Source organism: Primulina eburnea, chromosome 13, assembly GCF_022965805.1.
Source record: "Primulina eburnea isolate SZY01 chromosome 13, ASM2296580v1, whole genome shotgun sequence".
NCBI classification, from domain to species: domain Eukaryota; kingdom Viridiplantae; phylum Streptophyta; class Magnoliopsida; order Lamiales; family Gesneriaceae; genus Primulina; species Primulina eburnea.
In genome coordinates this window covers 8518836-8545722 of record NC_133113.1, presented here as the reverse complement: position 1 = coordinate 8545722, position 26887 = coordinate 8518836, and the positions used below count along the sequence as shown (strand labels likewise).

Genomic DNA, 26887 nt, shown 5'->3' with positions numbered 1-26887 from the left:
CGTAAAACGTGTGCTTCGCTTTGCGCTTGAAGCCCAAAGACACTTGAGCGCTTTTGACAACTATGGACAGAATTTAAAAAAAAATTGGGCTGAAGCGCATAGCGATCGCTCAGAAAATCACAGGCGAAGCGCACGCATCCACCTGCTACGCTTCGGGACAATCTGAAGCGCAACCAGGTCGCCTAGCCACGACTAGCGCTTAAGTCAAATTCTGGTCCGCGCCTCTCGGTCTCTCTCTGCTGGCTGCTGCCGAACGTTCCAAATTCCAATTAAGGTAAATTTATAGCCACATGAAGTGATTAAAAAACTGTGCTAGTGTGCGTCATCAAAAATCATAACATCAGCCACCAATATCAACTTTCATTGCTTCTCGGATGATTGGATTCATTAATTTAATGTATTTCAACAATATATTTATATTTTATACTTTGTATTTATAATTTTAATTTTGTATTTCAGCAATTTATATAGCCTGTTATTGCCGATAAAAATGTCAAATTCTGAATCACAAGCCCTTCGGAAAATCCAGTATGGAATTATGCAACATTAGAAAATCCAAAAAATACCAATAGAATGAAGTGCAATTTTTCTGGGAAAATAACTAATTGTGGGATTTATCGACACAAGCAACATCTTGTTGGAGGCAATAGAAATACGAAAACTTACTCAAAATGTCCAGAGCACGTTAAAGAAGAAATCAGTTCTTATATTACAAAAAATAAATAACTGAAAAATCAAATGGATGTGATCCCTCATTTTGATGAAGTTGCAAAACAACAATCTTGTCCAATAGATTTATATTTCTGACAAGATGCTGATGAGACAGTACCGCAAAGAAAAAAAAATATGCAAAGACAGCGAAGTTGTATGATGAAAATAAGAAAAAACTGAGGGGCTAGATGGATGTACGATGCAGGTATTCCATTTAATGCCATGAATTATGATAGTTTTAAACCATTTATTGAAGTTGTTGGACAATTTGGTTGTAGAATGAAGCCCCTCACTTATCATGAAGTTAGAGTAATATGTTTAAAAAAAAGTTGAAATATACAAAATTGATATTGAAAGAATACATAGATGACCATTTTACATATGGAAGCACTTTGATGGCAGATGGGTGGACTGATAGAAAAAATAGGACATTGATTAATTTTTTGGTAAATGGTCCTGGAGGGACTGTGTTTATAGAATCAGCAGATGGGTCAAGCTATTCTCACACAGGTCCGAAATTGTTTGATTTGTTCGATAAATATGTGCAACAAATTGGGGCAAATAATGTGGTTCAAATGTCACTGATGGTGCAAACGCAAATGTTTTAGCTGGTATGGTTTTAATTTTTAAATTTTTATATTAGTTATATCAATTTATATAAAATTATTATACTATTTAAATTAGTTCTAACTTTGATGTGTAATTTTTATATTGTATTTAAATTTTAATGAACATGAGTCATTTGGAAACACATTATCCTCACTTATATTGGTCCCCATGCACTGCTCATTGTTTAGATTTGATGCTTGAAGGTTTCGTTAAACTTCCTCACTTGAAGAAGGTATATGAAAGGACGATGATTGTTAATGGATATATAGATAACAGACCCCAAGTTTTGAACATGACAGATTCACGAGACAGAAAGATATGGTTAGCTTTGGAAAAACTCATTTTCCAACAGTTTTTTAGACTTTGAGGCGATTTCATAAGCACAAGGCGAGTTTGAAAAAAATGTTTAAATCTGAGAAATGGACCACTAGTAAATTTGCAAATGAGGCACATGTAATCGGACAACAAAGGCTATATTAATGCCTTCATTTTGGAATACGATCGTTTATGCCGTTAAAGTGGGTGGTCCAGTAGTGAAAATTCTTCGATTGTTTGATGGGGAAAAAAACCTCCAATGGCTATATTTATGAGGCAATAGATCGGGCTAAAGAAGTTGTTGCTGCCTGATTTGATCACAAAGAGGATAAATATAAAGATATTTTTAATATAATTGATCATAGGTGGACGATACAACTTCATCGACCTTTACACGCTACTGGGCATTTCTTAAACCCGGAATTCTTATATTCAGATTCTAATATAGAAAATGACATTGAAGTTGTAATGGATTTGCATAAATGTATCGCTAGGATATGTGAAACTACATAAAGGCAGAAAGACTTTTTGGAATGCCCATAGCAGTTAGACAAGAAAAAAAAACACCTGGTAATCAATATTTTTATTTTTATTATTATATAATAATTGACATGTAATGGTTTTAATGTTCCATTTTTTATTTTATTTCGAAATTACAAGCAGAATTGTGGTTGGCTTATGGGCGTTCGAAACCCGAATTGCAAGTGTTCACAGTGAAATTTCTTGGACTTACTTTTAGTTCATCTGCTTGTGACAAAATTGGTGTATCTTTGAACATGTGAGTACTAAGTATCAGTAGTTAATGAAAAATTAAATAAATTTATTATTTTAAAGTTAATATTAGTTTGTATCAAATATGTGCAGCTTCATTCTAAAAGAATAAATAGATTGGAGCAATAAAAAATGAATGATTTGGTTTATATCAAGTATAATAAGGCTTTGAAACGTCGATATGATACGCGTGATACGATTGATCCTATTTATTTGGCTAATATAGATGATAAAAATGAATGGTTGATGAGGGACTAAATAATAATAGTGATGACGAAATGATCCCGTGTTTGATGATGATAGTTTGACTTGGGGTGAAATGGACGAGCCCCAGACGAGATTCTGGGGTTGATGAAGATGTCTATAATTTTAGATCTCGATTTACATCCTCTACAAAGAAGCAACAGCTGGTACGAGTACGTTAAATATGTATAAAAGAAGATCCACTATCCATCGTTATAATAAAAAAGAGGAGGAAGAATTGATTTTGTTGGAAATGATGAGGAATCAGAAGGATACAAATCTGGAGCTTTAGCTTCTGAAGAAAATGATGATGATAAAGTTGGGGAAGATGAAGATAAATTTGATAATTTAGATTTTTTAAGTTTTTTCCTTAATATACTATGATTGAAATCTGTTTTTTGTTATGATTTATGATACATTATCTATTAATAAATTTTTATTTATATTATTTGTTATCTTTGTGAAAAAATATTTAATTTAAATATTATAAAATACTTTATATATGTTGAATTTAAAATTTGTGTCAAATGCGTTTTATTTCGATAAAGCGTTCACTTCGCTTCGAGCCTCGCGCCTCAGGCCCCAAGGCACCCTAGAGCTTTAGTGCGCCTTGCGCCCCAAATAACTATGCGACAGAATCCATCAAAGAAGCTATGTGAATGAGAGGCTTTATGGTTGAACTTGGATTCGGACAGCAAGTTGTGACATCGTTCTGCGATAATCGAAGTGCAATTCACTTAGTCGAGCATCAATTGTTCCAAGAAGGATCCAAAAACATTGATGCAAACTACATTTTCTGAGAGAAGTGATGAAACTGGAACCGTATTTGTTAGCAAAATCAGTACAGATCATAACCCTGGGGATATGTGTACCAGAGTACTAATAAGTGCAAAGTTCAATCATTGTGTGGACTTAAAAAATGTGGCTAGTGATGTAGGGCCTGAAGGAAGGCTAGTGGAGGCACCACTATGTGAATTTGAATGGAGACAACGTGGAGATTTGTGAACAAAAGTGCCTTCAATTCAGACAAAGCCAATTGACAATTTAGTATGGGAAACTAACTAACTGGAATGATAACTTCTCTTGGCCTGGATTTGGAAGCAATTGATAAATGAACGATGCAGATCAACACTTTTAGATTACTTCAAGTAGATCAAGTATAAAAGGAAGATTGATAATTGAGAAGAGATGGACTTTCCAAAGGAATCGAGAACTTAGTTATCAAGAAGAGAGAAAAATAATCTAGTGTTTCCACTTGTTATATCGAGAAAATACAAGAGTGATCTATTTTTCTAGAGCTCAGATATAATTCTCGATAGATTGTAACTTGTAAACGGATGTAGGCATTACCTCAGCCGAACCACCTAAAAACTTTGTTGTGTTTAGGGATGTAAATGAACCAAACCGTTTGTGAGCTATTCGAAACTCGATTCAATAAAAACTCGTTTAATGAGGCCCGTTAAGGTAAACGAACTAAGCTCAAGTTTTACAATATTCAGCTCGTTAGCTCGTCGACATGTTCGTTTGTAAGTTCATGAATCATCTCTTACATGAATAAATAATAATTTTGATATTTGATTTATTGATTTTACAATAAATTTACAAATTTTAATAAGAATGTTATATTTTTCTCTAAATATATAATTTACTTTTTAATAAATTTAATATAGATTTAAATTTATTATTTATATTTATTAAGCTCTTTAGTCTTGATAAAAGCTTGAATAAGCTCGTGAGCCATGAATATATACATTAAATAAAACTCGAGCTCACCTAGATTATAAACGAGTCAAGCTCAAACACTCAAGAATTCGGCTCGCCTCGGCTCGATTACATCCCTAGTTGTGTTCATTTTTTATTCTTATACCAAAATTCTCTACAAGTAAAAAATCCAACTCTACTAAGATAATCTTCTCCTTTGTGAAGTATCGTCGTATCTCTTTAGACCTTCACTACATTAGCAATACAAAGGACTAGAATTCAAGACATTCAGAATTGTGTTCGAAACACTGGTTCATTGAGTCTTAGATTTCAACAAAGTAATTATTAGACTAGATATGACCGATGAGTTCCTGATCACAATGAACAACTTTACGGCGGTGCTTGACTTCAGAAACATGTTGGTTGATGTAAAAAAAAGGTCTCTTTGTAAATTCAAGTCTTGCTCTTTGTTTCTTTGATTAATGTCCTCAACCGCATTTTAGAGCTCTTAAATCTAATTCATTATTGCACATTGTTGATAAGTTTTGTCAGGATAAATGGTTTGGTTTGTCTCTTCTTTTTATTTTTAAATTAGATTGATCTTATCTTTCAGTTGTAGGAGTTTATTATATATTCTGAAACATTAGTTATATGATTAACTTTGAAGCATTCAATAAAATAGTTATGTCTTCTGTATCAATTCTTTCACGGTTATTAGCTTTTATGGTATCAGAGAGCTATTAAAAGCTACAACCACGGATGGTCAAGCTTTTTCCTATTCGTTCTCAATTACAACTAACTGATGTCTTCACAAAACCGTGGCTGTCTGCTGCATTAGTGCCCTTATTATCCAAGATGACCATCAAATATCTTTGTCATCCACCTTGAGGGGGAGTTTTATATTTTATAATTATTGACAATCAGTTAGTTGAATAGTTAGCAAGTTAATTAGGTAATACTCACGTAACTGTAATTAGACATAAAAATACAAAGTGATGTACTGTGCATACTTTCACTTTCTTCTTTAATTTAACACAATGAATTCAAACACTCTGTTCTATTGAACTCGTAGATGTAAAATCAACTCCTTTCAAAGGCATTTATGAATCTTTAGTTCATCATTAGTGAAATAACCAAATTGTTTCAAATTCACGAAGTTCTTACACTTCTTCTGAAGACAAACACCTATGTCTCGATGCATCTCATAAGCTTATTATAGGTGCAAACCAATACAGAGATCGACTTTTAGGGCTCGCGTCAAACAAAAAGTCATTTTGGAACATAAAGTAATTTTAATTGTGTCAACAAGCATGCGCGGGCATAATTTCACACAAAAGGAAAGTTCACTGACAAGGAATTGGTAGATGCTCATGCTGGCATCAATGGCGATTTTTCGGCCAAAATAGCTCTCGAATTTCTGCTCTTTCAATGCCTTGGGAGCATTGTCCGCCAACAGCTTCGTTAAACCCTAGATATTGACAGAAAAAAGCACTTTTTAAACACCCGGAGCACAAAAATCAGTAGGAATAGAACTAGGAAGAAATAGTTACCTTAATTCCCATTTGAAATGCAGAGAGTGTAAGAAAACTGTCTATGTTTGCATCGACGTCGCCTGGGTGTAGGGTTTTATGCTTTTCCCGCCATTTTCAGATCCCTTGTTTGATGCGAACCGGGTGAGCTCGAGCTTCGTTACTGCTCATTTCGAGATTTTAGAGGACCGTCGGTAGATTTTTTGGTGATAAATTTAAATAAGTATTTTATATAAATATTTTTTATGGGAATATGCATTAATTTTAATAATTTTCTAAATTTTATACAACAAATTTTTTTTAGTTTTGAACCAATTTTCTTTTAATTATTATTTCTAAACAAAATTTGCATGAATGAAATGTTAAATTAACTAAAAATATTGTATTAAAGGGGAAATTAGAAATATTAAAATAATTTCACCAAAAGTTAGTTATGTAAATGGATCTCAGCTTTTACATATAGCATATATATATTGAAATTAATTTATACATCTTTTTTAAAAACGCCAAAATATATTGATTTCACAACCATTGATAGATTATTCAAAATCACTGTTCTAATACTGTGACTTTCTTTTACAATTGAATCTCAATAATCAAAATGTGTTGGAACACCTATAAGTTATAAGACCAAATTAGCTTAAAAAGGTCCATATGGTTCAATGGAAAAAATGCCTGTGGTATACAGCTACCTATATGCAAACCGTTGGTATCTATTTTGAATTACAAGCAGTTTTAAAAAAACGTGAACCGTCGTTTAACTACTGATTTATTGGTTCATATATAGCAGGATCGTGTCTATGAAGAGGCTAGATAGTCCATTGACTCAGACCGATAATTTTAAATTAGAAAATATATATATATATATATATATATATATATATATATATATATATGTGTGTGTGTGTGTGTGTTTTTATTATTATGAATTGGCCCAAGACATGTACTAGTATGAATTGACCCAAGACATATCTTCTCAGTTTGCAGACGTTCAGAATCTTCAAATTTCCTAAATTCCTCAAATTGTCATTGACAAAAAAACAAAAAAAAAAATCACCGCATTCGACAATTGTGATTTGTGAATCGATTTTGATCACTTCTTATTAGTTTTTCATGATCAAACAAACCAGCTTTCTGAAGCATAGGTTTTTATCATTTTTGAGGTATCATTTTTTGTTTATGATTCGTCTTTTAAATCTTTAAGTTTTTATCATGTTGTGTTATACTGTTTTACTTGTGGAAATTTGAGGTCCTTTTGTTATTTATAACAGATTATTTAATGATTTTTTCATGTTCTTAGGAGTTTTATTTATTTATCATAAAAATTAATCTCTTTGGATTTTTTTTTTTTTGTTGGTAAATTTCATAAGATAATTTATCGTAGTTTCGAGCCAATCACTACGTGTTACAAAAACACAAATAATTTTAGCAGATGAGTTTAATCCTTGTATTGTGGCCTATTCTGTACGTATCACAAGAAACAGTTGGTGAATATTTGGATTTGGGTGTGTTTATTTGTAGATATTGGCAGTATACATATACTAATGACTGATTTTATATGAAACAATTAATGCAAAACAAGATTATGAATTGGATAAGATTGTGATCGATAATGAAGAAATCATTGAATCTGTCAATGTGGATGAATTAAAAAATAATGAGAAAGATAATGAGTTTGCTCAACATGAGAACTTAAATCAGGAGACTTGCTCTGATGATCCGAAGAAATGGGACCACATTGATCAGAAGAAAGTTAGAGACTTTTTAGTAGAAAAATGTTTGAAAAGAGATATTTGTAACGTGTTTCCTAAAGATAGTGCTAGCAGATATTGTCACAACACATGTTGGGAAAGTTTTGTTGAGAGTGTTAAACATATAAAAGATAACTGCCCAAATAAGAGATGAATTGTATGATTTGGCAAATGATAATGAATATCTCACAATGAATAGTGAAGCAGAATCCTTAGCGTTACATAAACTTGAGAATTTTGTATTTCTTGTTTGGTGTAGTAATTTTATACAAGTTGTTGCATGCTATTAACACTATGAGAAAATTTCTTCAATATGAAGAAATAGATCTTGACATTGCTATTAAACGTTTACAATGAATTATTTTATTTTTATAAGAATTCAGAGAAGATGATTATGATAAGACCGTGAATGAAAATAAAGAAATGGCATGTTAGATGGGCATTGAAGTTGTATTTCAAGATAAATGTGTTGTTCGAATAAAGAATCAATTCGGTGAAAATAACAGTTAAGAAGTGATAGTCATTTGCATAATCTTTTCGAATCAAATACTCTCTCTTTATAATCAATCAAGCTTGTTCTTCTATGAAAACTCGATTTGAACAGTTTAAAAAATATATTAAAAAAACATTTGGTCTTTTGTTCAATATAGAGAGGTTACAACCTGCATATGATGAAGTCTTGTCGAGGTATTGCAAGAATCTTAAAAATTCTCTTACTCATAGGGGTTGTTCTGTTATTAACGAGAATTATTTTATTTTTGGAATTAACATTTTTGAAGTGCTCATTACCAGATAAACAAAATCAACAAATGATATAGTGAATTATTTGAAGAAAATAGGTTGATGTTTCTCAAATGCTTACATTGCTTATAAAATTTTGTTGACTATCCTAGTCACAGTAGCAAGGCAGAACGAAATTTCTCAAAGTTAAAGCTCATCAAAACTTTTCTCCGATCAACCATGTCACAAGAAAGGTTGAATTGATTGATTATGTTATCAATTGAGGAAAAAATTACTGAACAACTTGATTATACAAATTTGATTAGTATTTTTAACTTTAAAACTGTAAGACGTGTTGTTTTTTATTCATTTTGGACATTTTTTTTATCTATTATTAAATTATAATAAAAATTTACTATTGCATATTGTTTAGTTTATATTTTCTATATAATATAGATTTAATTCCAAAAAGTAATCATGAAACTAAAAAAACAAATCAACATGTATTATGATTTAGGGGTCATTTTTAAAAGTAGACTTAGACTCAAAAATTACTAGAATTGTCCGGATGCATAGACCGTATCAGGTTGATCGGTTATGGTTTCGACGTAGTTAAGGTTCCGGACCAAGGTCAATTCAAATTGAATCATGTTCATGTCTAACTACTTTATGTATTTATATTTGATTTGGAACCTCATATAATAGAATAATCGAATGGAAACTTCATTTTAAATTTATTGTACTAATTTTTATATATGGTCTAATGGTAATGGGTCGCCCATGAGGGCTAACTCGACTCGACTCAAACAATTCAAATTAGTAATTTGAATTTATTGGAGGCAGTGGTTATTATCTAATAACCTTTCTAATCTTCTTACATGATAGATAAGATAATGATCATTTATACAAAAAAAGAGGGACGTGACTTGTCTTTCAAAGACATCAAACAAATATCACAATTGTTTATGTATTTGGATCGGACCATCCAAGAGCATTGTTCGGAACAAATGTTAATATATAAATCAATTACAAATATCCTAAGTAAATTGTAAAATGAATAAACATTCATTTTACCATTTACTAACTCATGATAAGATCTTGGTAAACAACTATTTGCAATTTGACAATTTAAAACAGACTTTTCAAATAATTAAATATTATTTAATGAATGAAAAAGAGAAAATTTATAAAGTACGAATTTATTCGATAATCGTATAAGATATTCAAGTTAGATTTCCGTCATTGATATCAGAGCATGTGTTAGTTGATGTTCTAACTTGAATGCATTTGAGAAGTTTTTCGTTTATCATGTGAAAAAGTACTGCATGTTGCAATAAAGATGAAATAAGATAAATAAAAACACATTACGAATTGTATTCAAAATTTTGTGATGAAACTAATGATTTGCTTTAATAAAATAAATTATAACAAAGGAAGATGGCGAGACATGATGTAACGTCTCGAAAATTTGAAGGTTCACGTGAAACACACACATGCAAGTTATCAAATTTCTGATATGTTTTATTAAATAGTTTTAATTCATTAAATGGATGTTTATTGTATGAATATGTGTTTTAATTCATGGTTTATTAAAGTTACATGTATTAGGGTTTTAAGTTGAATTTCGAGCTCGAACGAGTAACGGAGACGGGGATAGTCAGTAAAATGTTTTTATTGAATAAATATTTTTAATTATTTAATATATGTTGTATTTAAGTATGATTTTTTGAAAATGGGTCTTGGTTGGGTATTTTTACTCGTCGGGTTATATTTTTACCGATACGCAAATTTTATCGATTTGAATGACTTTTTGAGGTTCGGGCAATATTTTCAAAAACGCACCAAAACGAAATATTTTTCGAGAGTGTTATTGGGTTTTTTGGGTTTATTTTAGTGCTTAATGACCCAAAACCCTTTTAAATTTTAATTAAGGGCCCATTAGTGCATGTTTATTTAACTTAAACACTACCCAACTAAACCCTAATCCTAATCCCTCAAGTTGGCCGCCCTTCCCTCCTTCCATCAGCTACACTTTTTGAAAAAAAAACCAGCAGACATTCTCGATTTCCTCCACAACTTTCAAAGAAAAACTCATCATCGCCTCTCCGGTGCAAGTCCTACGCGCATACCTTCGAGTTTTCGAGCACACAAACGTTAAGGCATGTCATGTATCTCTTTTTCTCATCATTTACACCCTTTATATGCGGTTGTATAAGTATTTTAATGGAGAATGCTTTGATTTATCATGTGGTATCGTTTTTGCAAAGGTTTGACATGAAATATACGTTTTCTTGACACATACTCACATTTTTGTTATTAATGTCCAAAGGGGGTTGCCGTTTTGTGTTTCTAGAGGGCTGAACACATCAAGGATTAAGGGACCTAAGTGCTGGAGTCGGTTAGGGTGCGAGGTATTGAGAGGGCCGAACGTTTTCCTTAGGTGTACGGTTCGGTTGTGGGATGATCGGCTGATGTGACTGAGCCGACGGTGCAAAGGACGATCCAAGTATTGGACCAGACCCTGGTGGGTCTGAGACATGGCTTAGGATGGCTCGAACGCTGCTAGACTTGGCCACGAAGTTGATCGATTGAGTTGAGAGTAGGTTGGCCGCGAGTGGAGTCTTCTTTGGTGGCTCTCGGGCGTTCGAATCTTGCAGCATGTATTGAGCTGTAAACTTGGGTCATGTAGGTCCTGGAGGGTCCAAGGCTGGTCTAGGAAGGGTTGGCTCGGAGCTGGTCCTTGTCAGATTGGGCTAGAGTCGAAAAATCGCGGCTAGGGTTTCGTGGTAGGTGCGCTGGAAATTTCCAGAAACTTTCAGGCATGGTTAGTAGGTCCCAAGGGGTCTGAAATGAGTGGATTAGGGGCTGGTCGTATAGGTTCGAGTCACAGTTCAAGTTTGGAAAACTTTGGTTAAATTTCAGGTTGATTCGGGTTAAAACCGATTTTGTAATGGGCTCGAGTTTACATCTGAGAAATGTTTATTATTATGTTTTGAGGTGTTTTGAGGATTTGATAGGCTTGTGGTCGAAAATTTGAGGTTCAGGGCTAAAATAGTCAATTAGGGTTTCCAGTGGCAAAATGGTCATTTTGCACCCGGGGCAAGTTTTTAGTCCTGACAGCGCCCTAAACACGAGTTGTCATGTTATAAACGTTTATGTTATCATGTATATGACATTTTATGTAATTATGAAAAATACGTTGCATGCCTGATTTTAAGGAAAAATTACGTATATGCATGATTTTGTCAAGTGATGAATATGATGACATGTTTTAAAAGATGACAGTTGATTGTGACTAACACGAATACGATAATACGATGATATGTAAGGTCAAAGCTCAGTGGATGGGTAATATTGTGACTGATGTCCCCGCCGCCGAGTACCGCGGTTACACGTAGATGGATCCATCGCCTAATACGATGATACGAAAATCACAGCTAATGAACGGAATTAAAATTAAAAAAATGAACACATTTATGTTCATATGATGAGATATGTTATGAAGATGTTTATGCTTCGCTAGGTCATGATTATGCTTACGATTTTTTAAGATCATTAAATGTATTTTTATTACGGTACTTTTCACTGTGGTATGTTATGTATATGTACTTGCTATAACATTACAGGTGTGTTGAGTCTTTAAACTCATTAGGTTTGAATGATGGGTCACATGATCACATGAAATAAATAAAGAGGGACAATAGCCATAAATATGGTTCACTGTTTTTTTTCTTCCTTCTTAAAATTCCGAAGGAATCAGTATATATTTTCTTGGAATTTTTTGTGTGGCTAATCTATAATGAGAGTTTCATGTGTTTTAATATATATATATATATATATTGAGATATTGTTATGATGTATGAAAATTTTTCATCTTGAATATTAAATATTAAGGTTGGTTTTTGTGTCCAATCTAATATTTTCTCTCATCTTAAAGATATGGTAAGAATTAAACATACTCTTAGTATCCTCTGGAGAGCAGCTAAAGTTCAAAGAGCTCCGGAACGAATGACAAAGTTTCACATGTTTAAGCATTATAAAATTAATCCCACACACACACCTTGTGACATCTACTACTAAAATACTACTAAATTTATTTTTAAAATATGCTTGGCCGAAATATATGAACACATGCACATGCATAAAAACCAATACCATGCGTTTTAGAAAAGTCATTCAACCCCAGAATAAAAGAATAACTGCAGTTAGAATAAATCTAAATATCCTCGACTCCTAGTCTACTTTTGAAAGAATTCAACACTTGACAAATTCACCAAGCAAGAAAATATGCAAAATGAATAAAACACAGTGTTCATCCATGACCCAAAAACATGATATGCAGAAAAGCGTAAAGACCTCGGGTTATCGTGCACACTCCCAGCTCTGCCTACTCAGCCGTCTCTACCTCATCATGTTCACCTGCATCAATCACACCTAGTGAGTCTAATGACTCAACACACCTGAACCGTTATAACAAATACATATACATATCAAGCAACAGTGAAAAGTATTGTAATTAAAATAAACTTCATGATCTTAAAAGTATGAACTTCAACATATCGTAAGATAAACATATTCAAACATATCTCATCATTTAATCTCATATGTGTTAATTTTCCTTAATTGAATTCAAATAATTAGTTGTGACTTTCGTATCAATTCTAGTCGATGGATCCATCTGCATATAACCGCAGTACCTGTCAGCGGGGACATCAGAGACAGTTTCACCCATCCACTGAGCATTGGCCTTACATGTTCGTGTTTGCATTAGTCACAACCAACTCTCCTCCTTCAAAAACATGTCATTGTATTCACCACTTATAAAATTAATGCGTATACGTACATTTCCTTAAAACCAAGCATGCAACGTATTTTTCGTATTTTCATAAAAATTCATGTTATATTTTACATATACATTTAAAACATGCAATTTTGGTTATGAGGGGCGCTGCCAGGACTGCTAACTCGACCCGTGTGAAAAATGACCATTTTGTCCCTGGAAACCCTAATTGTCCATTTTACTCCTGGACCTCAATATTTTGACCCGAAGCCAACTGAACTTATCGAAACACCTCAAAACATATTTATAACCATTTCCTAGACGTAACCTCGAGCCCATGCAAGAATTTCTATAATTTTTTTTTTAAACTTGGACTGGGTTCTGGGTTTTAATCCGAACTCAACCAAACTTCTCCCAACTCAAACCATGACTTGAACCTACATGACCAAACCTTAAAACAACTTGTTTCAGACCACCTAAGACCCTCGAAAATGACCGAACAATGGCTGAAATTTTCTGCATCTTGCAACCTTCAAACCCTAGTGCACCTAACCCTCAAATTTTCGACCCTAGCACAAACTAGACCAGAGCAGCCCCAAACCAGATCACCCTAGGATGTGATTGGACTATCCTGGAACAACCTAACCATAGGCCACGGCCCGATACACTCGCGAACGTGCAAGCTTCTCCCGAACACCAAAAACCGAGCTCTACCGTGACCAATCCCTTTGACCTACTCCTAGCCCGCAACCAGCCATGCCTAGGAAACTCTAGCATGGTCCTGAGCAGCCCCTACGCGGCTAAATTACACCCCACGCCCGATCGTGCCCACAAGAACCAAGACCCGATCGTTCCACTCCCCAACCAAGCGTCGACCTACTATTAACCTTCGAAGAGCATTTTCTAGCCATGATTTGAGGCCTATAATTCTCGATTCTGGCAGCCCCTTACACAACAAATCAAAAACGTGAGTTGAAAAGGGTGAAAGTCCCATATATCCATGAAAAATCCATGCATAAATCGTTGTAACAATCGTATCTATATTACAACATGCAAATGCCATTGAAATGACTACTATGATGTGATTGAAGCGAAGAACAACGATTAAGGGCGTGCCTTGCGTAAAAAAGTATGCAAAACGATGACCAACGGAGCGATGGACGAACACAGGAGGACGGGGCGACGTTTCTACCGAGTTTTTCTTGAAAAATGTGGACCAAAATCTGGTGGAAATTTTCGAGATGCGGCTGGACAATAGAAGAGGGCGGCCGAGTGTTTGTGAGGGTGGGAATAAGGTTTTGGGGTAGGGTTTGATACGTATAATAGATGCATGATGGGCCCTAATTAAATTTAATGAAGATAAGTGTGACGTCCGAAAAAGCAACCTACGTAAAACACATGCATGCAAATCGTTTTAATTGCTTAATTGTTTTATTTAATTGATTTTAAATGCTAGCAAGATATTTATTATATGATTAAATAATAATATGACATGATTACATGAAATTAAAGATTTTATCCGAATATTCGATAATAGGCAAGGAAAATGAGACCGGGTACGACCAAGACAAGAATATGTAATTTTCTTTAAATAATGGCAAGACTTCCTAATATGATTTAAAAATGATTTAATTTTCTTAAAAATATTGGACGTCGAATTATTTTACGAGTCGAGGTCGAATTTTCCCGGAAGCCGGTTTTGGGCAAAAAAGAAGTTTTAAAAGATAAAAATTATTACTTTATGAAAACTAATTTTATCAACTTTTATTATTTAATTAATTAGGTGTTATTGGGCCCCATTTAATTAATTTAAGTGGGCTCAATTACCCTTAATCTGGCAAGCCCAAAAACAAAACCCATTAACATGTTAATTATTTATAAATAAGCTACCTAGGCTTTCAAAACACCACAATTAAACCTTGTGGCAGCCGAAATACACCTCAAGCACACACACAAATTTTCGAAAATATAAAGGAAGGAAGAGGCTCGTGTTCTTCGTCGTCTGATCGTCCAACGTCACACCCTTGCCAATGATCGTCTATTCGAGCGTTATAAACACAAAGGCACGTTTTCTAAACTGTTTTAAACATCATACATATCATATTATGCATGATTTAATTGTTTATGTGTGAAAATAGGTGTTTGAATATTTTACGGTGGGACGTTTATTTTCAAAAATACGTTGATTTTACGCTTATTTTGAAAACATTTTTGAATTCAACGAGTACGCTGCCAATGCATGATAAAATATGATTGAATTATGGACAAAACATGCTTAAATTTAAAGGGAAATTATGCTGGAAACGAAGGAAAAATTCAGAAATAAAGAGCCATGGGTTGTATGGATTGTACAATATTCAAGAGACTTGGCTAGGGTACATGGGGTCATGGGGCTCGACCAGGTCTCGAAGAGGGCTCATACTGGACATGGGTCAGGGGTCAGGAGCTAGGACTCCTTGGTTGCAGCCTAGGAGGAGTCCTTTAGAGCAAGGACTCCTCTCGAAGCTTTGCAAGGGCAGCAGCGGCCATGGGGGCTCGGTGCTGGAGCTGGGTGGCTCAGGTTAGGTCCATCAGGGTTCAAAGGAGATTGGCAGGGGTTGGGGCTAGGGTCTAGAGTGGCTGGGTGTGTTGTGGCTCGAGCCAAAGTGGAAACCGTGAGAGAGAGCTTGGAAACGCGCAGCTTGTGTCTTCTAATCCAGGGGGTTCACTGCGTGGGTTCCAGGGTTTGGGATGGTCTGTTTGGGTCTGGGCGTGGTACATGGATGGTTAGGGTCTGAGGTGGTCGCTGGTTAAGTGGCTGGAAGAGTCCTTGTTAGCTAGGAGTCATGGGCGAGTAGGGATAGCTTGTGTGTAGGTTTGTGCTTCTATCCAGGAAGGTTTGAGCGAGCTAGGGCTAGGTTTCATGGGCTAGGCTTGGTCAGGAGGGTTCTTAGGTGGGTTTGCTTGGGTTTGGCTCGGACGTGGTTCGAGTAAATTGGGAGATGGCTCGAGGTGTTCTTATATGCGTCAAATTCAATATTTTAAAGACAAAAATGAGAACTGTGGGTCCACAGGTGTGGTTCATGGCTCCCAAGGATAGAATAAATAATAAAAATGTTATGGTTAAAATTTGGCATCAAAATAATGAGTTTTGAATTTATTCGGGATTTAATCGCTTCACGAAATGTTAATTAAAGAATTAATTGAAAACCATAGTTTTAAGCTTTATAAAATTATGAAATATTATATTTAAGCTTGAATTATTATTTGGGATAAGCCCAATTACGGGAAAAGACCCCAGAGGGAACCTATTTATGGAAAAAAGGCCCAGAGGAAATCCGTCTACAGTAGAAGACCCCCGAGAGAACCCCGACGATCGTATTTCCATGGTGTAGCCTAGTACACACCCCAATGGGCAATGTGGAGCTGAAGATTGATTAGTCAACCGGAGGATAAACGCTAGTCATTTTCAAGGATAAAACTTCACCCAAAATTATTTATGATTGAAAGCTTTATGATTAAAAATGATTTTATGATATATGATTTATGATGATGATTAAAGCTATTTTTAAATGATTATTTATGCTTAAAGCTATTTTTAAATTGTTTAATTATGTCCAAAAGCTATTTTAAATAAAAGTATAATTTTTAAATGCATGTGGTTATATATGTATTATTTGCTACTCATGTTTAGAACATCCTTAGTCTTTAAACTCACTAGTTTTGTATGATGTAGGATTTGATGATTGATGGGAGGCGCTGACGATTGAGTCGATCGAGTGCAGCAGTACGCACCCGAGGGCATTTATATTTTCGCACTAACTTGTTAGATAAATGATTTAATGATTTATGTTAATGATTTTTATTAGAGATATTTTTATTATTTTATTGTTAGTTGATTTTTGCAAAGGTCGATTTAGGAGTTTTGGTTAGTCGATAATTTAGGATTTATTTTATGCACTTGAGTTTTCATATGTTAATATATTATTGATTGTTAGAAATGCTAAGTTATTTATTTTAGAATTTTCGTATTTACGATTTATAATTAAAAAAAAGTCGAGATCGTTTCAATAAGTAGGAGTCTAGACCCAAAATATTTTAAAATAGCCCCATTAAGCCCAATAACACACTCTTAAAATATTTTGTTTAAGTACGTTTTTGAAAATATTGCCAGATCCCTCAAAAAATAATATGTTTTGCAAAAAAATTGCTTACCGGTTTAGAATATGAATCAATGAGTAAAAATACTATACAAAAGCTCATTTCGAAAATCACACATATTTACATTATATATTAAATAATTAAAAATAATTATTTAATAAAAATATTTTTCCTTAACTGTCCCCGGTCTCCATTCTTCGTTCGAGCGTGAAATACTGATAAAAGCCCTAATAAATGAAATCTAGTAATTTATGAAAAAAATAGCATTAAAAATAATTAAACACATATTTTAGCAAGACCCTATATTGCATGCAGTCAAGTTACGTCGTTCGAATTTCTAGACCTTACACACCTTGACTCAACATATTAAATTTTGAGATAAAAAACGTTTATATCTTATGCATTTGGGTCATCATTTTGAACATGATGTAATAGTTGAACTATTAAGAGATTCTCTAACTGGATGTTGGAAGAGTATAATCGATGATATACTTAACCAGAGGGGATCAATTATCTATCTTGACGAGTTGAAGTCATCATTGATTAAGAGATGAGAGAAAGAGGTTGAACTTGAGATGAAGAAGATATTATCTTTACAAATAAATTCTGGAGTTCATATTTTGAATTTCGCTCTATTAGATAGGCTGACCAAAATGATGAAATTAGTTTTTTCCTAAGGAAGATGACATGTTATTATGTATGTTCATTTCAATGTTTTTATATGAACATGTTATGTGACATATATAATATAATGTGTGATTTTTTTATGTTTAAATAGAATCATTTATTGTAAACTTTGATGTTAGTTTATTACCATAAATATTTGTCTACATAATTTTATTTGAAATTTATTGAGATATTTCAAATCGAGAGGGAGTTTTTTTAGGTTTGGAGATTTTGAGTATTTCTCACCTAAAAATCAATTGAAATTTTATTTGTTACTTTGAAATTAATTTTATGATGATGCAACAAAGATTGTAGATGATGATTGGGAACCTAGCTAACTTTTGAGTCTATGACTTATGTTTAATCATTATAGATACTAATTTAAAGAATAAAAGAAAAGTGTACATTTAATTAGCATTAACATATGTTGTTGTAGTTCGCAATATTGATTTTGATGATAACAAAACTTGTTAATTGTGTTACTAATGATCTACCTTAGTTATGCAGCATCTAGGATCACTCACGAGATGTTTGCAAAACTGAAGACCCCTGATTGCACAAAATGAATCACTCTAAGTGGCTATGTCATTTCAGCAGTACAGCTAATTGACCAGTTAATAGGTGATTCAGCAGGAAAACCTCAGAAGTCTGGCTAGCTGAAGGAGTGTTCAACTGATGAAGAAACCCAGCTGATCAGTCCAACTGAACGAGTGTGAAATTAGTTCAACTGACGAGTCAACTGATTTCACCAGCCCAACTGAAAGATCAGTTCAAACTGACCAATTCGAAGCATCAGTTAGAATCTCTCAGTTATAGATGAAGATAAACTCTTTCAAGTGGATTCCATCTGTGCGAGAAGGTATAAAGCCATTATCCAGTCAAAGGACAATAATGGACGTTGCATCAGAGCATTAAAGATAAAATGCTTCAGAAGGACAGTCAAAAAGACGAGACACTAAATCCAAGAAGTCGATTCAAATGCATCGGTACAATAAATGAGTCTCACTGTACGATCAGCTTCTTCCGTCTATATAAAGAGAAGATCGGTAAAGACTCGAAGAAGAAGAGAGCACATATACAATACTAGAGAGAAAAGGGCCGTCCAGTTGATTATCAGCTTTCAGAAGCACTGAAGCCCAGGGGGAACTCTTCATCGTTGTATCAGCTTAGTTTAGAAGCCACTTTCCCTCATTGTGTGAGAACATTCTTGTTCAGTTCTCACGCACATACTTACTCTCAAAACCACCCAAAACAGTCTTGCACAAAGACGTTAAACTTGTGTATGTAGTCTTTCTCACATAGACATTAAACAAGTGTTGACTAGAAGTTGTTGTTTTTAGTCGTAGCTAGGAGTTCAGTTTAGGCAGTGGATAAGTCATAGCTGAGTGGGCTTGTACACTTAGTTGTATAAATCAAAGTCTTCTAGTGGATCCTATCCGTGGAGATAGAAGGGGTGACGTAGGAGCAGTTGAAGTCTCTGAACATCCATAAACGTATCTTGTGTATTTAACTGATTAACTATCGTTTTAAATTTGTTTTGATTAGTTAGAGTGTTCGTGTGTTCAATTGTTACTATAACTGAAATACAAGAATGCAAAAACTAATATGTGTTCTTTCAGTTAGTCAGTTTACATAAGTTAAAATATTTTCTAACATTTCAGTTTTCTTTACGAAGGATTACTTCGAGTTTCTTCCGCTTGGTTTAAAACCAAACTCGATTTAATTCATCGGTGTTAATATTCTTAGAACACGAGCTTTTGAATCTCATTGAAGAATGTTGTGTGCGAAATGCCTTCGAAGGCGCTAGCACACACGATCCATCAGTTGTCACCTCTAAAATAAACAGACCATGACATCAAAATCTATTATTGATGATCTCAACAAGGGTGACAAACTGAATAGTGACAACTATGGTACTTGGCGCCACAAAATTGGGTATGTGTTTGATGAGCAAGATGCCATAGAGGGTGTCAACCATATCATGCATGATCTTGGAGTGGGTAACACTGGTCAGTAGAGGAGAGATCAAGAAGCTTACCAGGCATGGAAAATTAAAGATTTTACTGCTCGTGCTATACTAGTTAGTTCAGTGATTGGCGATCTCATCCATGAATGTGAGCAACATCTCACTGCTCATGACATTTGGGTGTACCTGATGAAGAAATATTGAGGTACTACTGTCACTCGTTTGAGACAATTGACCATCAAGTTTGACACTTACAAGAAACAAGATGATCACAACATCAAAAAATATTTGAGAGTTATGTCAAATATGATACGTGAATTGACTTCTGCTGGTCATATCCTTTCTGATGAGCAACATGTTCAAGCTTTGATCCAATCTCTTCCTGAAAAGTGGGAGCAAATTAAATTCAATCTGACTCTCCATGATAGCATTAAGACTTTCTCTGATGTTTCTCGCCATGTTGAACTTGAGGATGAGCGGTTTGGTGCTGCTAAGTCCATGACAAGTGATTTTGTGGCTGAATCTAGTTCCAAGAAAGCTTTGGGCTTTAAACTCTTTAAAAACCGGAAGAAAAACATGAAAGAGAAGAATGTTGTGGAAGGGTCCAAGAAGAACAACTTCAACCCAAACCAAAAGAGTAAGCGTAATAGGTTTGGGAAAAAGAAAGATAAAAGCAAAATGAAGTGCTACAATTGCCATGCATTTGGTCATTTTGCTCGTGAGTGCCTAGAGCCTAAAAAGACTCAGGAGCAAAAGACCATGTAACTAGAGATCGTGAAGCGTTTGTAGATTTTCGTCGAATTCCATATAAGAAATAATGCTAAAGTTGAAGTCAAAGGCATCGGTACTTGCAAACTAGAGTTGCATGATGGTCGAACTCTTATCTTACATAATGTCCTCTATGCACTGGAGATTCGACAAAATCTAGTATTTGTTGTTGTTCTTCTAAGACTAGGATTCAGTTTGAACTTTAATAGTAATCTTGTTCGTATCTACTATGGAAATATGTATTATGGTTGTAGATATCTTAGGAATGGTTTTATCGTGTTGGATTGTGACAGACAAATGTTTAACTCTTTTGTTGATCGTCGTGGTTTATTAAAAATGTTAGTTCATCTATTAATGCAAATGTGGATGCTTACACTTGGTATGCTAGACTAGGTCACATTGGGAAAGACAGGATGGATCGACTAATCAAAGAAGAACTTTTAGGGTCTCTGTCTAAACTTGATTTTTCGGATTGTGAACAAGGTGTCTTGCTGGTAAAATGACAACAAAACCATTTGGAAAAGCAATTAGGGGGATTTCCATTGCAATTGATTCATTCAGACATATATGGTCCAATGAATGTGAAGACTAGACATGGAGCTTCTTACTTCATTACATTCATAGATCAGTTCACTCGTTATGGTTTTGTCTATTTGATTTCACATAAATATGAAGCATTGCAATGTTTCGATATTATGCAAATGAAGTAGAAAATTAAATGAATAAGACAATAAAGACCTTGAGAAATGACAGAGGCCGTGAATATCTGTTTGATCAATTCGAGGATCTATGTAATGAAAATGTCATAATTAGACAATTGACCATTCTTTACACACCTCAGTACAATGGTGTTGCTAAAAGAAGGAATATAACATTGTTAGACATGATAAGGTCCATGACGGCGCAAGCTAATTTGCCTATTTCCTTTTGGGGAGATATTTTATTAACTGTAGCCTATATACTAAACAATGTGCCTTCAAAGTCTATTCCTTCCACGCCATATGAATTATGGACTGGTAGAAAATCAGGCCTTAGTAACCTTATACCTTTGGGATCAGCTGCATATATTTATGACTCTACAAGGAAATATGGAAAGTTGGGTCCTCGAGGAAAGAAATGTATTTTTGTTAGATACTCTGACCATTATAAGGGTTACGTGTTCATTGGCGAACAAGACAATGGAATAATTTCACATAAATATGAAGCATTGCAATGTTTTTGATATTATGAAAATGAAGTAGAAAATTAAATGAATAAGACAATAAAGGCCTTGAGAAATGACAGAGGCCGTGAATATCTGTTTGATCAATTCAAGGATCTATGTAATGAAAAGGTCATAATTACACAATTGACCATTCTTTACACACCTCAGCAAATGGTGTTGCTGAAAGAATGAATAGAGCATTGTTAGACATGATAAGGTCCATGATGGTGCAAGCTAATTTGCCTATTTCCTTTTGGGGAGATATTTTATTAACTATGGCTTATATACTAAACAAGGTGCCTTCAACTGGTAGAAAACCAGGCCTTAGTAAACTTATACCTTTGGGATCAGCTGCATATATTTATGAATCTACAAGGAAATATGGAAAGTTGGATCCTCGAGGAAATAAATGTATTTTTGTTAGATACTCTGAACATTCTAAGGGTTACGTGTTCATTGGCGAACAAGATAATGGAAGAATTAGTGAGATTGAATCAAGAAATGTAAAATTTCTGGAGAAAGAATTTCCTAAGAAAAGTGAAATAAAAGGGTATGAAACTTTATTTGAGTTATCCAATTCAGAAATGAATTGTTGCCAAATGAATCATCAAAAGCTTATTTGAGTTATTGTTTGATTCCAATTGGAGAAATCCTGATAACAATGATTCATCTGATCCATGTAGGATTGATTCCAATGGGAGCAATCATGATCACAATGATTCATGTGATCCTAGTGGTAGCAATCTTGATCATTTTGATTCATCTTATCCCCAAATTCAAAAGAGTAATAGGAAAGGTATGCCCAAACGTCACTATGAGATTGAAGGGCATGCTTATGTCATATCTTCAATAGATGATGAAGTGCCTAAGAACATAGATGAGGCTCTATCTTTTCCTTCAAGGGACAAATGGATGAATGCAATGGAAGAAGAAATGGATCCAATGAAATCAAACCAAGTTTGGGAACTAGTTGAACTTCCAAAGGGACGTAAAGCTAATGGGAACAAATAGGTTCTCAAATTAAGCGAAAGTTTGATGGAACTATAGAGAGGTATAAGGCTCGAATAGTGGCAAAATGTTACACTCAGCAAGTGGTATTGATTACGAAGAAATCTTTTCGCCAGTAGTAAGATTTACTTCTATTCGTTTATTACTGACCATAGTTGCTAATTGGATTTAGAATTATATCAAATGGATGTAAAACTTCTTTCCTCAATGGAGAACTTGAGAAAGAAATCTATATGAAACAATTAGTAGGTTTCGTTGTTAAAGGTCAAGAAAATAAAGTTTGTAAATTGAATAGATCATTTTATGGCCTTAAGCGGTCTTCTAGACAATATTATTTGAGATTTTACAGAGCAATAATCTCATATGACTTCATTATGATAGATGAAGATTATTGTGTTTATGTGAAAAGATCCAATAAAAAGTTCGTAATTCTCTCTCTTTATGTCGATGACATATTGTTAGCTGGAAATGACAAGGAGTATATAAAAACTATTAAGAAGTGATTGTCTTCAAATTTTAAAATGAAGGATATGGGTGATGCATATTACATTCTAAGTGTTAAAATTGACAGAGATCGTTCTAAAGGACTTCTTGCACTGTCTCAAGAATCATACATTAAAAATATTCTAGAACGATTAAGAATGTAAAATTGCAAACCCATTGATACTCAATGTGGCCAAAGGTGAAAGCTTAAGTAGTGAAATATACCCAAACACTTCTGAAGAAATCCATGAGATGTCTAAAGTACCATATTCTAGTGCAGTTAGGAGTTTGAATAAGAGTATGATTTTAATGCATGTCCTTGTATATATATTATTTGCTACTCATGTTTAGAACATGCTGAGTCATTAGACTCACTAGGTTTGAATGCTGTAGGTGATGATGATATTCAGGGAAGTGCTGACGCTTGAGTGAATCAAGTCCGACAGTATACTCCCGAGAGACTTTATTTTCCGCATTAGTTTGATAGTCAAAGTTTTAAAGGATTTTGTTAATGATTTAATTAGAGATTTTTATTCTTTATTTTGAAGTTAAAATGATCATGTTAAATGCTGTAGTTGAATTTGGTTAATTGATGATTTATTTTCTACGCACTTCAGATTTTAAATGTTAAATTATTTTGATTTATGCAAACGTTTAGTTATTTTAAATGGTGAATTTCAAAAATATGTATGAAAAAAAATTAGTAGGATATTAAGGTTAAAAAAAGTGGACGGTTTATGAATCTATCACGTTTTGGTGGTGAAGGAAAAGAATAATACGTAAAACTAGTGAGGTGGTCAAACTAACTACCGTTAATGAATCTTGGCACACCATATAGACACACACACACACACACACACACACATATATATATATATAGTGTAATTATATATTAATTTATTTATTAAGAGTAATTATATATTAATTAATTGTAATAATACTTGAGTAATTTTTTCTTAAAAGTTAGTGTTTTTTTTGTCATACCTAGTTTTTTTTATGAGGATCAATTGTTTGACATAACCAAAATCTATAATTGAATACTTAATAGTATGTATGTCGGCAAACAATGGCAATGAATTGTCATTGAGTCAACAAATGTTGGCTGATTTGTTGGCTGATATTTGTCAAAAGCTGCAGCAGAAGTTGATGACGCAAGACGCGTTTTATACGCGTCTTCACACGGACAAGGGGATCTATAAATTGAGCTTACCTTTCATTCTAAAATCATTCATTCTTCGAGTTTTCTCTCATCTTATAAGCATTTGAGTGCTTAGTTCTGTAATATTTATGAGGTGTTTTGTTCTCCTGTATTAAAAGAGTGTATGTTCTCTTTGGAAACACAGTGAGTGAGTTGTACACCATAAAATATTATAGTGAAAATCTTTTCATCTTGCCCGCGGTTTTTACCCTAATAATTTTTTAGGGGTTTTTCCACGGAAATCTCGGTGTTTAATTTGTTCTTTGTTTTCATATTTATTATCTTAAATTACTGCACATGGGACCAACAAGTGGTATCAGAGCCTTAGTTTAAAATTTCTTAAAATTCTGAGTATGCTCTGTGGTTGCAGCCTAGACTGATCTTCCACATCAGAAAAGATTTTTTTGAGATTTTTTTTATTAATGCGAGTTTATTTTGTCCAGTCTACTAAATTGTTGTAGACATAATGGCGGGCAGGTATGAGATAACAAAGTTCAATGGAAACAATTTTATGTTGTGTAAAATAAAGATACAAGCAGTTTTAAGAAAGGAGAATTGCTTGGCGGCTATTGGAGATAGACCAATGAAAATTACGGACGATGGAAAGTGGAATGAGATGAATGATAATGATGTCGTCAATTTACACTTGGCTGTAACAGACGAAGTACTGTCAAGTATCTCTGAGATAAGAACAGAAAAAGTTATTTGGGATTCTCTGACAAAGATGTATGAGGTCAAGTCGCTACAAAACATGATTTTCCTAAATAGAAGGCTTTATACTATTTGGATGGCGGAATCCTCATCGATGACCAACCATATCAACACATTAATACTCTATTTGCCAAACTCACTTCCATACGGCATAAAATAGAGGAAAATTAACATGCGAAACTTCTACTTCAAAGTCTATCAGATTCATAAGATCAAATTATCATCAACATAACCAACAATATTCTTATGGACTCTCAAAAATTCGACGATTTCTTAACTGCGGTTCTCGGAGAAGAAAACCGGCGTAAGAATAAAGAAGATAGGTTGGTAACTTTGAAGCAAGCAGAGGCTTTGCCAATGATAAGAGGATGATTTATGGACCGTGACTCCAGTGGGAGCCAAAGGCGAGGTAGATCAAAGTCAAGAAGTAAGAAGAAAAATATTCACTGCTTTAAATGTGGCAAGTACTTCAAGCAGTGGTGAAATATTATTCAGCGAAGCAGCAACAGTTGCAGAAGGCAGACCCAAATTTTGTGACACATGGATTATGGATTCAGGAGCGACATGCCACATGACGTCTCAGAGAGAATGGTTTGATCATTATGAACCAGTCTCAGGACGATCGGTATTCATGGGAAATGATTATGCCTTGGAAATCGCTGGAGTCGGTACTATCAAAATTAAAATGTTTGATGGCACCATTCGCACAATAAGGAGGTACGACATGTGAAAGGACTGACAAATAATCTTTTGCCCTTGGGGTATTTGGATGACATCGGGTGCAAAACTCGTATCGAGAACGGTATCATAAAAATTGTGAAGGTGGTTATGAAGGTGGAAAAAGTTGCTGCAAATCTGTATGTACTTTTGGGAGAAACACACAAAGAAGCGGAACTAGCTGTTGCATCGATTGGTTCAGGAGAAGAATTAACAATGTTATGGCATAGAAAGCCCTGACATATGTCAGAACGAGGGTTGAAAATTCTCTCAGAACGGAAGCTGCTGCTGGGACTTACAAAAGTGTCACTATCATTTTGTGAGCATTGTGTTACCGGTAAACAACACAGATTATTCGGATGTTTGGCAAGCACCAGTTGTATCCCTAGGAGGAGTTATATACTTTATCTCGTTCATTGATGATTTCTTTTCCAAGTCTGTAAAGATTTTAAAGCGCGGGTTGAACTTGATTCTAGGACTGACAATGGAGGAGAATATACCAGTGACGAATTTGATGCATATTGTCAACATGAGGGCATCAAAAGACAGTTTACGACGGCTTACAAATTTTAACAGAATGGAGTGGCAGAGCGGATGAACAAAACCTTGTTGGATAGAACAAGAACTATGTTGAGGACTTCGGGTCTAAACAAGTCATTTTGGGCGGAAGCAGTCAAATCCACTTGTTATATTATCAATCGTTCTCCTTCAGTGGCGATTGATCTGAAGACTCCGATGGAGATGTGGACTGGGTAGCCGACAGATTATTCTCATTTGCATACATTTGAAAGTTCTGTGTTCGTTCTGTACAATGAGCAAAAAAGATCAAAGTTGGATTCAAAATTCAGAAAATGTATCTTCTTGGGTTATGCTGATAGAGCAAATGAGTTTAGCTT

General features: G+C 34.3%; 1 protein-coding gene across 2 annotated transcripts in view; it reads right to left on the bottom strand.

Annotated features, from left to right (window-relative positions):
* LOC140809868 (flap endonuclease 1) overlaps positions 1-6084 on the bottom strand; it is a 35398-nt gene extending 29314 nt beyond the window's left edge. For both annotated transcript variants that reach the window (XM_073167632.1, XM_073167633.1), the window contains exons 1-2: positions 5901-6084; positions 5702-5818 (exon numbers count right to left, since the gene is read on the bottom strand). In XM_073167632.1, the coding sequence (XP_073023733.1) occupies positions 5702-5818; positions 5901-5912 (129 nt within the window). In that variant the 5' untranslated portion in view covers positions 5913-6084. The remainder of the gene's footprint in view (positions 1-5701; positions 5819-5900) is intronic.
* Between the last annotated feature and the right edge of the window lie 20803 nt (positions 6085-26887).